Source organism: Ambystoma mexicanum, chromosome 2p (assembly GCF_040938575.1).
Source record: "Ambystoma mexicanum isolate Mex_15411 chromosome 2p, UKY_AmexF1_1, whole genome shotgun sequence".
Classification (NCBI taxonomy): domain Eukaryota; kingdom Metazoa; phylum Chordata; class Amphibia; order Caudata; family Ambystomatidae; genus Ambystoma; species Ambystoma mexicanum.
Window position 1 is genome coordinate 922,412,581 of NC_090923.1, and position 14,084 is coordinate 922,426,664.

Sequence of the window (14,084 nt, forward strand, 5' to 3'; positions counted from 1 at the left end):
TTTGAAAGTGCTCTGCTGCCTTCCTTAAAATGGCATTGAAGGCCATTTGATCGTTTACAGACAAGGCTTGGCGGGCCGGAGTGGTGGGAGGAGAATCCAGGCATAGGACATCAGTGTCCTGATCTTGGTAGGGAGCGGCCATGGCTCAGTCTCCACTTGCTGGGTTTCTTCCCAGTTGTCCATGGCATCTGCCTGATCATCAGGGTAGTCCTGCAGGAAGGAAGGGTCTTCTTCCTCGTCGTAGATTTCCTGTAAAGTGTCCATCTGGATCACATCTTCATGGTGGGCAGAAGCCGAAGGCTGAGAGTCAAGATTTTCCTGGAAACGTGAAGCTGACCCCAAAATAGCGTCTTCACGGGATCTCTTAGGGGAAGGCTGATCAGAACGACGATCCATGCATATCAAGATCCATGCCCCTGAACCCCTCAGTTATAACAACCCCCTGGCAGCAATGGGGCTAAAGCCCTTCACACTGGCCCCAAGGGCCTTAAAACTCCATCAGAAACATACATGGAGTCAGTCCTGGCTATCAGGAATAAAGCAATACCAGTTTTGGACCTTAATCCAACACGGAGGCCTATTACACAGATCAGTTCTTTAGAACCAAGCCATGGTTTTGGGTGTGGCTGGGCCTGGAACTACTTGGCCTGGAAATACTTTACCTGGGCTATTTAAACCACACCCAAACAGCAGAACACACTTCAAGTTATTCTGCACTCCTGCAGCGTAATGCTCACTGTGTCCAGCTCCTGCTCATCTGCTTCTCCGGCAGCCCGATCCTGAAGACATAGATCCGGATTCCATTAATAACCTGGAAACACAAGAGCAGAATTAGTCAGCAAGAACACTTACCTGTGAAGTAACCGGCCTTGAATCCATCCTGCGCTTTGCTTACCTCGCCCATCTCCAGAGATCGCCGCAACCTGCAAAGGTAAAGAAACAAGGACAGCATTAATAACAATTCTTACCTGGGCAAGCAGCGAGTCCTGGCAGCACCCTGCACTTCTCTTACCTCGCCCATCTCCGGGTTTCACTGCAACCTGCAATGAAGAAGGAACAAGGTCAGCATTAACAAAGCACTTACCTGGGCAAGCAGCGCTTCAATTGCTCATCACTCCGGAACATCACCGCAACCTGTACAAAGAAGAGAAGAGAACACATCTTAGCAATTAACACCTAAACAGCGCAACGCTCCATGCATCAATAACTCACTGTGGTCTTCGCCATCGGCGCGTCAACTCCGAGATCGCAACCATCCCTGTGAAAACAAAAAGGGACATTGTTAGGGAACAGCGTAGTGGAACAAGACGCCGAGAAGACAGAAAACGGAGGGAAAGAAAGACATAATAAAGACGGAAAAGACATTTTAACTCACCTGGAAGACAGCAAGCAGAGTCGAAGTCACAGCCTGTCTGGACCAGGCAGAAGGGCACACGGACCAGTGAAGCAACTAGGTCCACGGAACGCCGCACCAACCACGGTTCCTGCACAGAGATGCAAGACAGAGAGTTCAACGCACAAAAACCTAAGGTGAGCAATAACCCCCAAGGGAGGGGATTTAGACCAGAGGGAGGTGGGAGTCCACCCATCACAGAACCATTATCTTAACCCTCCATTCTCCTGTTATAGGTGCTACCCAACGTCTGACAAATAACCAAGCAGAGGAGGGTCCGGGATAGCGCTTAGACCTCCATCCAGTATCGTGTGGTGCCCCGTGTATACCAGGTGAGCGTAACATGCATCCTTCGAACTTCTCCCTGGTCCACTTAGATGAAACAGAAGGGCCCAAAGGTGGAAAAACGTTGTCTTTCTCTCTTTGGTGTTGAAATTTGCCTCCAAGGGTATTGGACAGAGGCTCCTGACTGTCCTCGTTGGTTTCACGAGTACTGTTATGCCATGGCGTGTCTCTAGACTTGTCTGCGGCACGCTCCATGTGTTTGACAGTATCTTGGGCTTCAGCCCAACCGCCAAAGTAATCCTTGCGATACCATCCTCAATCTGCGCCGAATCGGCATGAGTCAATGGGTCAGCGGTAGATCTACCACCTACCGTGGCATCAGAGGGCCTAGCGGTAGATTTTTCACCTGTGGAAAGGCTAGGAGGCCTAGGAGTAGGTTTTGGGCCTATCGGGGACTTAGGGGGCGCTGGGGCGTCGGATGATCGTGCTTCGCTGTGTAAACCCGATTTAGGGGTAGCGCCCTTATTTTTGGAGTGCCCAGTCGCAAGATGCTGCTGCGGATGCGGGGAAGGCTGCTGATCTACCAGATCAGTGGTCCTGTTGGCGCTTTCACTTTTTTCGGCGGAACCGTCGAAATCAGTGGCGGGGTTGTGTGCTTAGTGTTTCGTGGTTTTTGTACGCCCCTATCGCCGGGTGTTGTCCCTGAAGCAAGACTTACGTCAGGCCTAGAGGGGTCTGGGATGGGAGTGGCAGACCTAGAAGTGTCCGCCTCAAGGTCGATGACATCCAATACGAATGTCTGGTCATCATCAGTGCCCCTGTCACTTTCAGTGGGTGTGGCGGTGGGGGAAGGGGGTTCAGCCTGCGACATACCGTACGTGGCCCACCGCTTTACACAGCGCTCCTTAAGGCTCTTAGGCCGACAGAGCTTACACGCTGCACACCGCTTCTCGTCGTGATCTAGGGGTAGACAAGAATTACAAGTTCTGTGCTAGTCTTTCCACAGGTACCTGACCCTACACTTAGGGCAGAACCTAAATGGAGTACTTTCTATAGCGAAAGGTATACACAAAGATGACCAGATCTAGAGGGAAAAGAGGGGGAAAGAGGAGAGACATAACGAAAGATATGGCCACATCAACCCCACTCTCCCTACTGTGTAGGCCAGCCAGAGGGCCCGGCCACATGGATGGCTCAGCCGCCTGATCTTAGGTGCCGAAATCCACTGCCATCAAAACTTCCCGCAGTCTTCGTCGAGGCTGCTTGAATCACTGTCGAATTGACTTAAGGGGACCGACAAAGTCAGAATAATGATACACAAGGTCTCTTATGAAGAGCTCTGCTATAGGGCGACCAGTTATCAGGGCATAAAAAATACAATCGGAGGGACCTAGGCGCGTGAGAGATTTTGGGTACACTACACGTCATGATAGGGATAGTGTTACAGACACACCTATGTCGACGTCCCCTTTCGGTCCCCAAGATGCAATACTCTGCGGTTACCACTGAATGTCGGACCATATGCACAGCATGTGATTCTAAGCAGATTAACAAGCATCAATTCTCTGTTGTGTGGGCCCTAATGAAGCTGAGGCCCTACCTCTATGAAACCCACTTCACTGTGCAAACTGACCATAAGCCCTTAAAGTGGCTGATGAAAATGAAGGGAGAGAATTCAAAGTTGCTCAGGTGGTCCATAAGCCTGCAAGGGTTTGACATCACTATTGAGCATAGGCCAAGTGTCCAACATGGCAATACTGATGGGTTGTCCAGAATGTTTAACTGACCTGAACATGACTCATCCAGGGGTGAATTAATTCCACCTGTCCTTGGGTCTGGGAGGGGCGAGTTTAAGGAAATGTTCCCATTTATGTGTAATTTTCCCTCTAGTTGTGTACCCCCCCCCCAACTTTTTGCTCCTGTTTAAACACCATAGCCTGACTTTTTCCAGTGGAGCACAGCCTTCAGCTGCACTCCACTGGGCTTTCGCTCACTTTTGTTATGGGGAAACTGACATACCCTTAAAGACAGTTAGTACTGGGAGACTGTTTCCCCTAGTCCTTTCCTACATTGCAACTTTTCTGCAACATGTTACAAGGTACAGTGTGCTTAGGTCTAACTTTCGTTTCCAAAGGCCCTAGACTCCCTCAAGGATTGTTTGGTAGAAGTGCAGCTGTGCCTTGGACAGGGCTGGTGGCAGCTATTCTTTTTGCATATTTTTAACCCTTTCTTGACATTCAAACCGCGGTTGGCACAGAACATGGCCTGGCTCCAAAATGGCAATGCCACGAGGTTCTGTGTCCTGTCCTTTGGCCATCTTGTCCCTTTACCTTCCCCAGGTCGAGGAGACCCTAGTCAGTCCTTATTTGGTCATGCATTCTCCCACAAAACCCCAAGCTTTCGTGGGTTTCTGCATGCCTTGTGTGCCCCTCCAGGATGTGGGCTAGACGGTATAGTTCCAACACACATCCTGGGTGACAGAGTCTGGTGTGCTGGGAATGACTGGGACCACCGTGGTCCGTGATTGGTCCACGTCTGTGTGCCTGTATGTGAGCAGATCTCCCATTGAGTCCTTTTCGTTTTGGCGCAAAGGAGATTCTGGATCAGAGAAGGCTCCAATCACCCATACCAGGTCGATCTCTGGAGTTCTCACTGAACCTATGATGGGATCAAAGCATCCTGAAATTAAGAAGCCGAGTCGAGGAACCGCTGGTGACCTGCTGCAAGGTTTGGCACCCTGAGCCCACTGTTGTCCCGCAGAACCCCTCTGAATCTGATCGAACTTAGGTCTACAAAGGTGCTTTGACCCATTTGAATAGTGGGAACTATTCACGACACCCTCATCTTAACCTGCAAGCGAGCCTCTTCGAAAGTGTTCCTGGGCCAACCAGCAAACTGACCAGCTTGTGCAAGTCCTTGGCTTGAGACTGCCGACATTTCGAGTTGACACTTGAAACTTGATAGATCGTATGCTCTGTGTTCAAGGTCCTCTCACACTGAATTTCGTACACTTGGCATTCCCAGGTCTGGAATAAAGAGAGCGCCTGAACCCAAGTACACGCGGTCACTGTGTCGCCCAGCTGTGGTGACGAACTTTGCAGGTGCCTTGCTGCTGTGCCCCTCTGTGCCCTGAATCCTGCTGCAGTGAAACTGGCCTGATCCTTTAATCAGAAGCAGAGAAATCGCCACTGTCAGAATCAGCGCTGTAACTCAGCCGCTGGGAACGAACGGAACAATCCTTTGATGAACTCATTCACCAGATGGAGGGACCAAAGAGAAAACCGTCCCAGAGTAAGAGGAGCTAGCCGCCAGTTGCACCTTGATGGAGGCGTGCGCCAGTCCCGATTTAGCCAACGACAACCAGTATGGAAGGACTTGGGGGGCTGTGACCTTCAGAGTTAGTCTTCTTGTGCGACCGGCACCAAGTTGCAAAACACTTCCATTTGTGTCTGTGACACTTCAGAGTCGATGATGCTCTAGCTTTGGCGAGGACCTCCCTACAGTTCGCAGTTAACTCATTTCCACCAAACGATAATGCTGCAGAGCGCAACGATGATCATCCTGCACCGGAACCGTCTGAGTTGACTGATGACTCGTAGCAGCAGCAGCAGAGGAGGAGGAAACACGTACAGAAACAGCCCTTCCCAAGGGAAGCTAAAATGCATCCCCCATGACCCCGGGCTAGGGGATCCTGCTGCCGAACCTCCAGCACTCTGTGTTAGTCGCCGTCACAAACATATCGATCTGGGGATTGCCCCACTTGAGGAAGAGATTGTCCACTGGATCCTGATGAAGCTCCCAATCGTGGCAAGAGTGCAGCTCCTGCTGAGTGAGTCGGCAAAAGGGTTTAGTCCCGCCAGATGGAAAGCAATGAGGAACATCCCATGGGTGACGGGCCATTGCCACAACTCCTATGCCTCTTTGGAGAGCACCGGGGACCTGGTGCCCCCCCCCTGCTTCCAGATGCAAATCATTGTGTTAGTATTGTCCGTGAAAACCCTTACCACCTTGCCCGTGAGGGACGGAAGAAACAAATTGAGGGCCCAAAACGTGCAGAGCCTTCGCCTCCGGAAGTCACAGTCCTCTGGCGTCTAGATGTCCGGTATGCGCTCCCCAACCTTCCAGGTTTGGCGTCCGTAGTGACCGTTTCCTTGTATGGAGAGCTCTGGAAGTCAATGTCAACTGCGATGTTGGAGTGCATGTCCCACCACCTTATCGCTCGACAGAATTCCTCGTCGAGCATGATCCTGTCGAAACTTCCGGACACTTGGATCCAACGGCGTCTAAGAACTCCTGGAGTGGTCGCATCCGCCACCTGCAGAGCCGGACCAGGCAGATGCAGGACGACATTTTGCCGAGCAGCGACTTGATGGTCCTCACCTTGGCGATCTGTAATGTCAACATCCATTGAATCTTGCCCAAGATGGACACTATCCTCTCCTCCAACGGAGCCGCCAGACAGGACACTGTGTTGAGTCTGGACCCCAGGAACACAGATTTCTGCGATGAAGTCAATCAGGATTTTGCATAGTTCACCGAGAACCCCAGATCTGTCAGCAGCCAGAAGGTCCTCTCTGTGTGATCGACGGCGATGTCCTTCGACTTGGCCCTGATGAGCCACAAAAAGTTGTGACATCTTCCGGAAACTCATTGTGCGGTCCACATAGAAGTTCAGCACTGTAGCCACATCCAGCGAGTGCAAAGTCCTTTGAGCCGGCGACAAAGACGTCGGAAAAAACACAGGTAACACCAAGGGTTTGTTTAGATGAAAGTCCGACGGCAGCTTGGTCATGAAGGAGGGGGTGCGCACACAGCACGACACTTGTGTCGTGAAAAGTTAAGTAAGGTGGTTTACATGACATGGCTTGAACCTCACCCACCCATCATAGTGATGACCACGAGGAACACTGACTTCAACGACAAGAACTTCAGTGGAACAGTCTGCATAGGTTCAAATGGAGGGCCCATGAGCCTAGTCAGTACCACATTGAATTCCCACGCCCGGGCTGGAGCCTTCAACGGGGGGAACAAACGGAACAGTCCTTTGACAAACTCCTTAACCAGACGGTGCAACCATTACGACGACCGTCCCAGAGACCTGGTGTAGCAGGAAATAGCCGCCAGATGAACCTTGATGGAAGCATGGGCCAGTCCCGCTTTGGCCAACGACAACAAATATGGTTGCACCTGCCGAGTCGTGACTCAGAGGGTTGATCTTTTGTGCACGTCACCAAACGGCAAACCTCTTCTATTTATGGTTGTATCATTTTCGAGTAGACGACGTCCTGGCCTTGGCATGCGCCTCCTTGCAACCCACGGAGAGATCGTAACCCCGTACTCTAACGCTGCAGGAGCCAGGCCTTCAGGTTTAGCGATCCTGGGTCGTGGTGCAGAATTGCGCCTCTTTCCCTGGCGAGAAGATCTACAACCACTGGAAGCTTGACTGGAGGGGATGCTGACATGCTGAGAAGGTCCGGGTACCAGATATGCTTCAGCCACGCTGGTCCGACGAGGATCATCCCGCACTGGGATTGATGAGTCGAAGAAGCAACTGCAATGGAGGGAACACATACAGAAACAGGCCATCCCAGGGGAATGAGAAAGCGTCCCCTATGCTTCACATCTGGGGAAACCTGCTGGAGAACATCTGACACTTGGTGTTCGTCGCCGTCGCAAACGGATCGATTTGGGGATTGCCCCATCTGCGGAACAGGTGGTTCACTTGGTCCTGCTGAAGCTCCCACTCGTGGCAAGAGCATAGCTCCCTGCTGAGAGAGTCAACGACTGTGTTCTTTACTCCTGCCAGATGAAGCGAATGAGGAACATCCCCTGGGTTACGGCCCAGTGCCATAGGTCCTGCGCCACTTGGAGAGCGCCGGGGATCTGGTGCCCCCCTGCTTCCTGATGTAAAACATTGTGATGGTATTGTCCGTGAAGACCCACACCACATTGCCCTCGAGGGACGGAAGGAAGGACTTTAGGGCCCAAAACACTGCCCGAAGCTCCAGAACATTGATGTGCAAGGTCTTCTCCTCCAGCAGCCACAGGCCTCTGGCGTGAAAAAACTTCCGGTGTGAGCTCCCTGTTGGGCACAATTGTATGCAGTACCCTTTGGGTGCACTACAACAACCCTGACCTCCTGGCAATAGGAACCCAACCTTTGGTATAAGCATGTACTACACAGGTTGGTAGCATGTTGAGCAGCCAGGCTTATCTCAAGAGAAGTCAATGTGAGCTGTAGGGGAGTTACACAGAAATTCACAATGACAAGTATTCAAATAAACACTTACACACAAGGTTTTTTGAATAAACAATTATTAATTTATCAGTCAGTTAGAATAAGCCTTCTTCAGAAGGGAGCAATATAACATTAACACTAAATCAGTAAAGACCCTTTTGGGATGGCCCAAAGTCACAACCTACACCCTCAGGTGACTTCAATAATTAGGGTGCTGGGGACATCAATATCTAACTGTGACATTTAGAATACTGTTAGAAATTGGTCAAAGGAAAAGGTTATTAGAACAAACAAGAGACACAAATATTCTTTGGCAGGCAAAAACGTTTGGATCCCCTACGCAGAGTCATTCAGTATAACAGGTTAAGTCAATGGGCAAAAGTTTTATATGAGCTGAAGCACTTCTGGTAGGTAAGTAAGAAAACTCTTTGCACACTGTTTTAGAAGTCTTTGAACAAAAGAAGAATCAATGTAGGGCCACAAGCTGTTTAGGCTTGTGCAATAAGAGGTAAGTTCTCTCAGGCTTTACAGTACCTTTGGATTGAAGAAAAAGTGCAGCAGTGGACTTCTGTTCCTGTGCAGCTCTGCAGATCTCACGGTTCTTGGGCCTCAGTCATGAGGACAAGGAGGACTTCTGGGGCACTCCTGCACTGCAATGAGACGATCACCGCTCGCAACCGGCAATCTTCAAACAAGTAGCACTTTGGTGTTTCAGCTCCTCGCGACTACTGCAAATAGCAAAACCGTGGTTTCTGGCTGTCAAGATGGCCTCTCCTTGCTTCTTGGGTCCTGCACTCTGTTGAGGGGGCTCAGGCTCGGTCAGTCCTGCTTACTGGGAGTCCGGAGGATCTTCCTGGAGCTCTTAGTCAACCCTAAAGCAACACACAATCTGCAGTTCCTCTCCCTGGCTATTCGGTTTCTAGCAGCAACTCTGTTGAAATGCAACCAGCTCAGAGAGAATGTCCAGGTAGCTTACTTTGGAGCTGATTGGTCCCACCAACTCAAAGGAAGAAGTCGTCCTTGCAGGGGCTTGTCTGTTGATACGGATTTGGTGGCAGTGGACTTGCAGTGCTTGGCCTTCTGTTGGAGCCCCGCTGGAGGGGAGCCCTAAAAGGTCTTAAAAGCCTGCTCACACTTCTTGGAGCTGGGAGAGGCATGCTGCTGGGACCCACCGAGGGCAGAGGCCTTGGCCTTTAGCCACTCGTTCAGCCGCCTGTGCCGATCCTTCATTGTGCGAGGAACCATCTCCTAGCAAAACGCATAATCTTCCTCCTTGTGCTTGGGGTACAGGCAGTAAAGACACTCAGAATGCTTGTGTTCCGAGAAGACATTCCGTGAGCCGCTGCTGGAGCAAATCTTGAACAGGGGAGTTGAATCCTTCTCCTCCGACATGGTCCACGCGGCATAGGCCTGAAGAATCTTCTGGAAGCCTCCACGAAGAAACTCAACGACATTCACTCTTGAGGGGCGGTGAAGAAACCGAACCACAGGTCCCGATTAATCGGAAGGTTGATCGATGGAGCACACGGCTCGACTGACCGAAAAATAGAGTAAAACAAAAAGCGCAAAAACGCAGTAAAAGCTTGAGAGCTAAACACGAGGACTCCCAAAACTTGAACATGCGGTACAAATCTGAAGATGGCTGCCAGAGGAGGGGCTTAGGTAGAATGCAGTCATTGGCTGGGGGCAGTATGACCCAGAGCTCAGTGATTGGGTATTAGGAGAAAGACAGTTCAGAAATTAAACAAACTGATTTTCTCTTTACAGAGGATTCCCAGCCTGACGACAGGGAATATTCATGAGCATGTGAATCCATGCCAGACCCCATGCTGGAAAAATAATATTAACTAAAACATTTAAAAAACAAAAAGTCCTGGGAAGCCCAGACGCTGTCCCGTCCCCCCCGCCTCCCACCCGACTTGCTGTTGGATGGAAGTTCCATATAGACAGACTGGCTGGAGCCTTCCCAGTGACTGTGTTGTGGGTAGACCCTTTGGGTGGGACCTGTGTGAATAGAGTGTGTGACCAATATGCACTGGTATCTGTTTGTGTGTGACACAAAGAATGAGACAGCCCTGCCTGAAACTGACATGAATGCAGTGTGGTGTGCTGAAAGGCTGGGTGCTTGCCCCAATCCATATTCCTTGTTATGGGTGTATGGGTGGAAGTGAATGGCCTGAATGTACTGTGAGCCTGATTGCCTGCCTGCATGAATGCCCTTCTGTTTGATTGGCTGACTGAGCTTGGCTCAGCAGTGTGAATGAGGGACAGATTTGTATATCTGGGGACCTCTCACTTCCCAATTTGTTCAGAAGCTGAAAGCGAAACTTGAAGCTCATCCCTGAAGCACAGCTAGAAGAAGGGTTGCTGCTGCTTTCCGTCGATGAAATCTGAAAGCGGACTAGTCTGTCGAGGACTGATCCAAGAAAGGACCTGGCTAGGATACCTCTTCCCGTGCTACGAGGGAACATCGTGAAGAAGCTGATCTTCATCGAGGCACCCTGGAGGTCAGTCGCGAAAGACTGTCAACCAGAGACGGGGTCTGCCGAGAAATCTTGAAGTAAAGCACCAGGACATCGAGGCCATCTATGTCCATCGTCGTCGACCGGGGTTTGGAGGATTTCTGTAACCAATGGAAGCTAGTTGAGTCATGTTGCCCAGAAGCAGGGACAGTTTGACGCCGTGCTGCTTGACGACCGGAGCCGCAAGGCTACACTTTACCTAAGAACATTAAACAAAGGGCTGCCTTGCCAGCACTATCGAACGCTTGTCCCGCCGGAGAAAGTTGAGGTCGTTGACGACCAAGGAACATCCGGCGGTGTGTTTCCCGCCACCCGAAGTCCACAAAGACGCTCACAAGTGAAGATCTGAAATCCAGCCATGGTCAAGTCCCGATCGTCAAGACCAACACCCAACGCCTGCTGCCGGGCCTACGTTCTTCACTGAGTCTTCCTTGCGGCACCGACCTCTTTACACTGAGGTCCACCGCATGCCTCGTCTTCGCAAGACGTCCATATTCGATAGTCGACGAGCACCGCGAAGGTCGAAGCTCCTGTCTCGACGACAGTGTTCACATTTCTTCGAGGAATCTCGACGCCCTGTGGCTCCTGCTTTAAAGGGAGTCCATTCACGAGGGATCCGTCGACAAACTGTCAAAGAAGCTCTTTTAACTCCGTTACATTGGAGTAGTTGAACATTTTGACTAGAAAACAAGACTATTTTAACATTAATGGACTGGGCTTGTTAATACTCTTTATTACAGGTTGCCAAGGTGGGGGAGCCTCACTCAGAATTGTTCCTTGGTAGTGGTGGAAAACATTCTGCTATTGTTTAGCTTAACTTGCCTTCCTTCCTATGATCTATGCTGATACCCATTTCTGTATGATTTGTATGCCATTATAACTGTCAGCAGTTGATGCATTTTAAAGGAGTCAATAGCTGAGTGTGGCAGCACAGACTGTGTATATATTTGCCATATTAGAATTGCCAAAGGGTGTACAAATTGTGTTATTAGTTGATGTAATGATCTTGAACCTTATTTTTAAATCAAGAACTGTGTTAGCACATAACAGTGTGTGGACATTCCTTTGTGGGGGATTTGGGGACTACACTGTACTTAAGAACCAGCCTGCATCACCTCTTGTGAGCTTAAGCCTTGGTTGCTCATCCATAGCTACCCTATAGAGAACCTTGGCTGCGGTGCTCTGTGCTTCTACTCTGCCATCTAGAGGGCAGGAGTACAGATAACCCCCTCCAGTCTTTACACATATGTACGCTACACTTTCTTTGTACCAAGCTAAAGCCCTCTCTCCCTCCGAAAATAAAGCCTGGCTGCTCTGTACATGCTAACACATGTTCTCAGGTGATATAGGCTTATACTAAAAGTGGATTTATGTACTGCCTCCGATATATGGTTTTATGAAGCCCTTAGTTGGACTTTAGAAAAACTGTCCTAACAAAAACCAATCAAGGAAAGTGTGAAAAGTGGTCAAGGATACGTCTCGGCAAAGTTTGAGTAGGGTCAGGGGTCCACAATGAGTGTAGTAGAAGGAAGCCAAGTCACAAGTAATGTAACCTATCTTTAGAAGTTCAAATCCCTATGAGTGGGGCCTTCTGCCCAAAAGTCACAAAGCCTATTCTTAGGAAAAGGGGCTGAGGTGAGAAGAGTAGTTGTGCAGGTGAAACTGTTCCAGAAGATTATCAACAAAGTTACAGGCAGGTTAAATGATATTCCTAACTTTCAGATAAAGGCTTTTAGATCAGACTATCAAAAAACGATGGAATGGAATAACCAACGTTTACGCTAATGTTTATTCTAAGGAGAACAAGGGGGGGGTGAACGCGTCACAATTACTTGCCTCCCGACTCATTTTCCCAGTTGACTAGGTGGGTCAACTCGGGTGGGGTGGTGGAGAAGTGGAGGGGGTGTCATTCGCTGGAGGTAGATTTTACTGCTGCTGGTCCCACTGCGAGTAGCCCCGGAGCTGCAGGTTCAAGGATGCTTCTGGCCGTTACCCGGAGCAGAGTGCTACCCTTTTAGAAGAAGGCAATGATGCAGAATTCTCCAGGACCCTTCACGAGACGGGAGAAATGAGTTCCAGCAACAGTTACCGTACACACAGGAGGCAGCAGGCGTCCTACTAGTTACGGTGGGAGGGTGAAATTCAGCTGGAAGGTGAATTACACCACAAACTGGTGACCAATGAAGTTCCAGCAACCTAGGCAGAAAGGCGACTACTCCACCGAGGTAGCCCACTGGTGAGCTTTGTCAGTCCACTGGTAGGTCAAGGGACACTTCTGAGGGCTCATGACAGCCGATGCATGAGAATACGTCGAGACTAGTTGATCCCACGAGTACAAGGGTTGAAGCACGGCTTGGGGCCTCCGCAGATCAGTTAGTCCAGCAGGGGTTCAATGGACCAGACGCAGGAAGGGATGCTGGGCCTCTTCAGAATCTTCTTTAGATCAGTTGGCTGCTTGTCTACACAGGCTACTTGGCTCCACTGCTGATCTGAAGAAATGGCTGCAGGAGTCCTCACCTTATGCTAAATCCTGGCTTGAAATCATTCCAAGCCCACCAATGGTAAGGATCTTCACCATTCAAACAGACAGCAGTGGTCCAATTAGGGACCATTGTGTGTTTCACACATGACATACACCCAGGCTTTCAGGCGCCACAGATGTAGAGTGAGACCAGACACTCCCACTCCTTCCTGGGCCAAACACACACAAAGGCGTCACTAGCTGGTGAAATTAGCAGCTTTCCTGGGCAAGTGCATGACCTTGTATGGTATTCTCTGACCCGAGAAGGCCAAACAATAATATGACAAACAAGCGAAAGTCTTGTGGCACATCCATTTTTACGGTACTAGCCACACACAGTAAACGTGAATGTGCACACAAGAAATAATGCAAAAATTGTAAAAATGTAGTTGATGCGACCAGCTTGTCTTTAGGCACATAGAATTAACAAAAAAAACACAAGTGTACAAGACTAGGGTGATACTAAAGTATCCCAAAGGCAATGAAAGATTCTGTGTGCATTGTTAAAAAGTTACCTAAAAGGTAAAGAGACAAAAGGGAAACAGTTTCCCAATACTGAAAGTTTGAAGGACTGATGAGTTTCCGCTATACAAAATGAACAAAGGGTAAGGGGAGTGAAGCTGACAGCTTCACTTCCCTGTAAAAAGTCAGGGTTTGTAAAAACAGATGCAAAACATATGGAGGGAAAGTTGCAAAAGAAATCATTCCCAACACCATGTCACCCAAGCAAAAAACATGAGAGGCTTTCTACATAGTTGTACACAGTTCTATTTCCTGAGTAACATCCTTTGGCAGTCAAAGACTATAGTTTGACAAACAAAAAATCCTGAACAATTTTCCTCACCTGGTCTGGGTTGTTGGCACGATGGGCTCTGGGCGCCGTTTGGCTTGGGGAGCATCATCCTCATCGGCAAGAGCAAAGTCAACATTTCTTGCCCCCAACACAGAAATAGCTTGCCCCTCCTGGACAACTATGGCGGGCAGACGTCGCTTAATTAGCACAGGCTCTGCTTTCAAAACTTTTTCCTCCTTAGGCTCCTCCTTTGCTTGTTTGGACTGCTCCACACCTAGAAAACCACGGGAAATATAGCATATGTGAGGAATACATACAATGTTGAATCTTTT

At 49.6% G+C, this 14,084-nt stretch overlaps 1 protein-coding gene across 4 annotated transcripts in view; it reads right to left on the reverse strand.

Annotated features, from left to right (window-relative positions):
* The window catches only part of SYMPK (symplekin scaffold protein), a 1,074,521-nt gene that overhangs the window by 688,135 nt on the left and 372,302 nt on the right, over positions 1 to 14,084 (reverse strand). For all 4 annotated transcript variants that reach the window (XM_069644649.1, XM_069644648.1, XM_069644647.1 and 1 more), the window contains exon 13: positions 13,804 to 14,026. In XM_069644649.1, the coding sequence (XP_069500750.1) occupies positions 13,804 to 14,026 (223 nt within the window). The remainder of the gene's footprint in view (positions 1 to 13,803; positions 14,027 to 14,084) is intronic.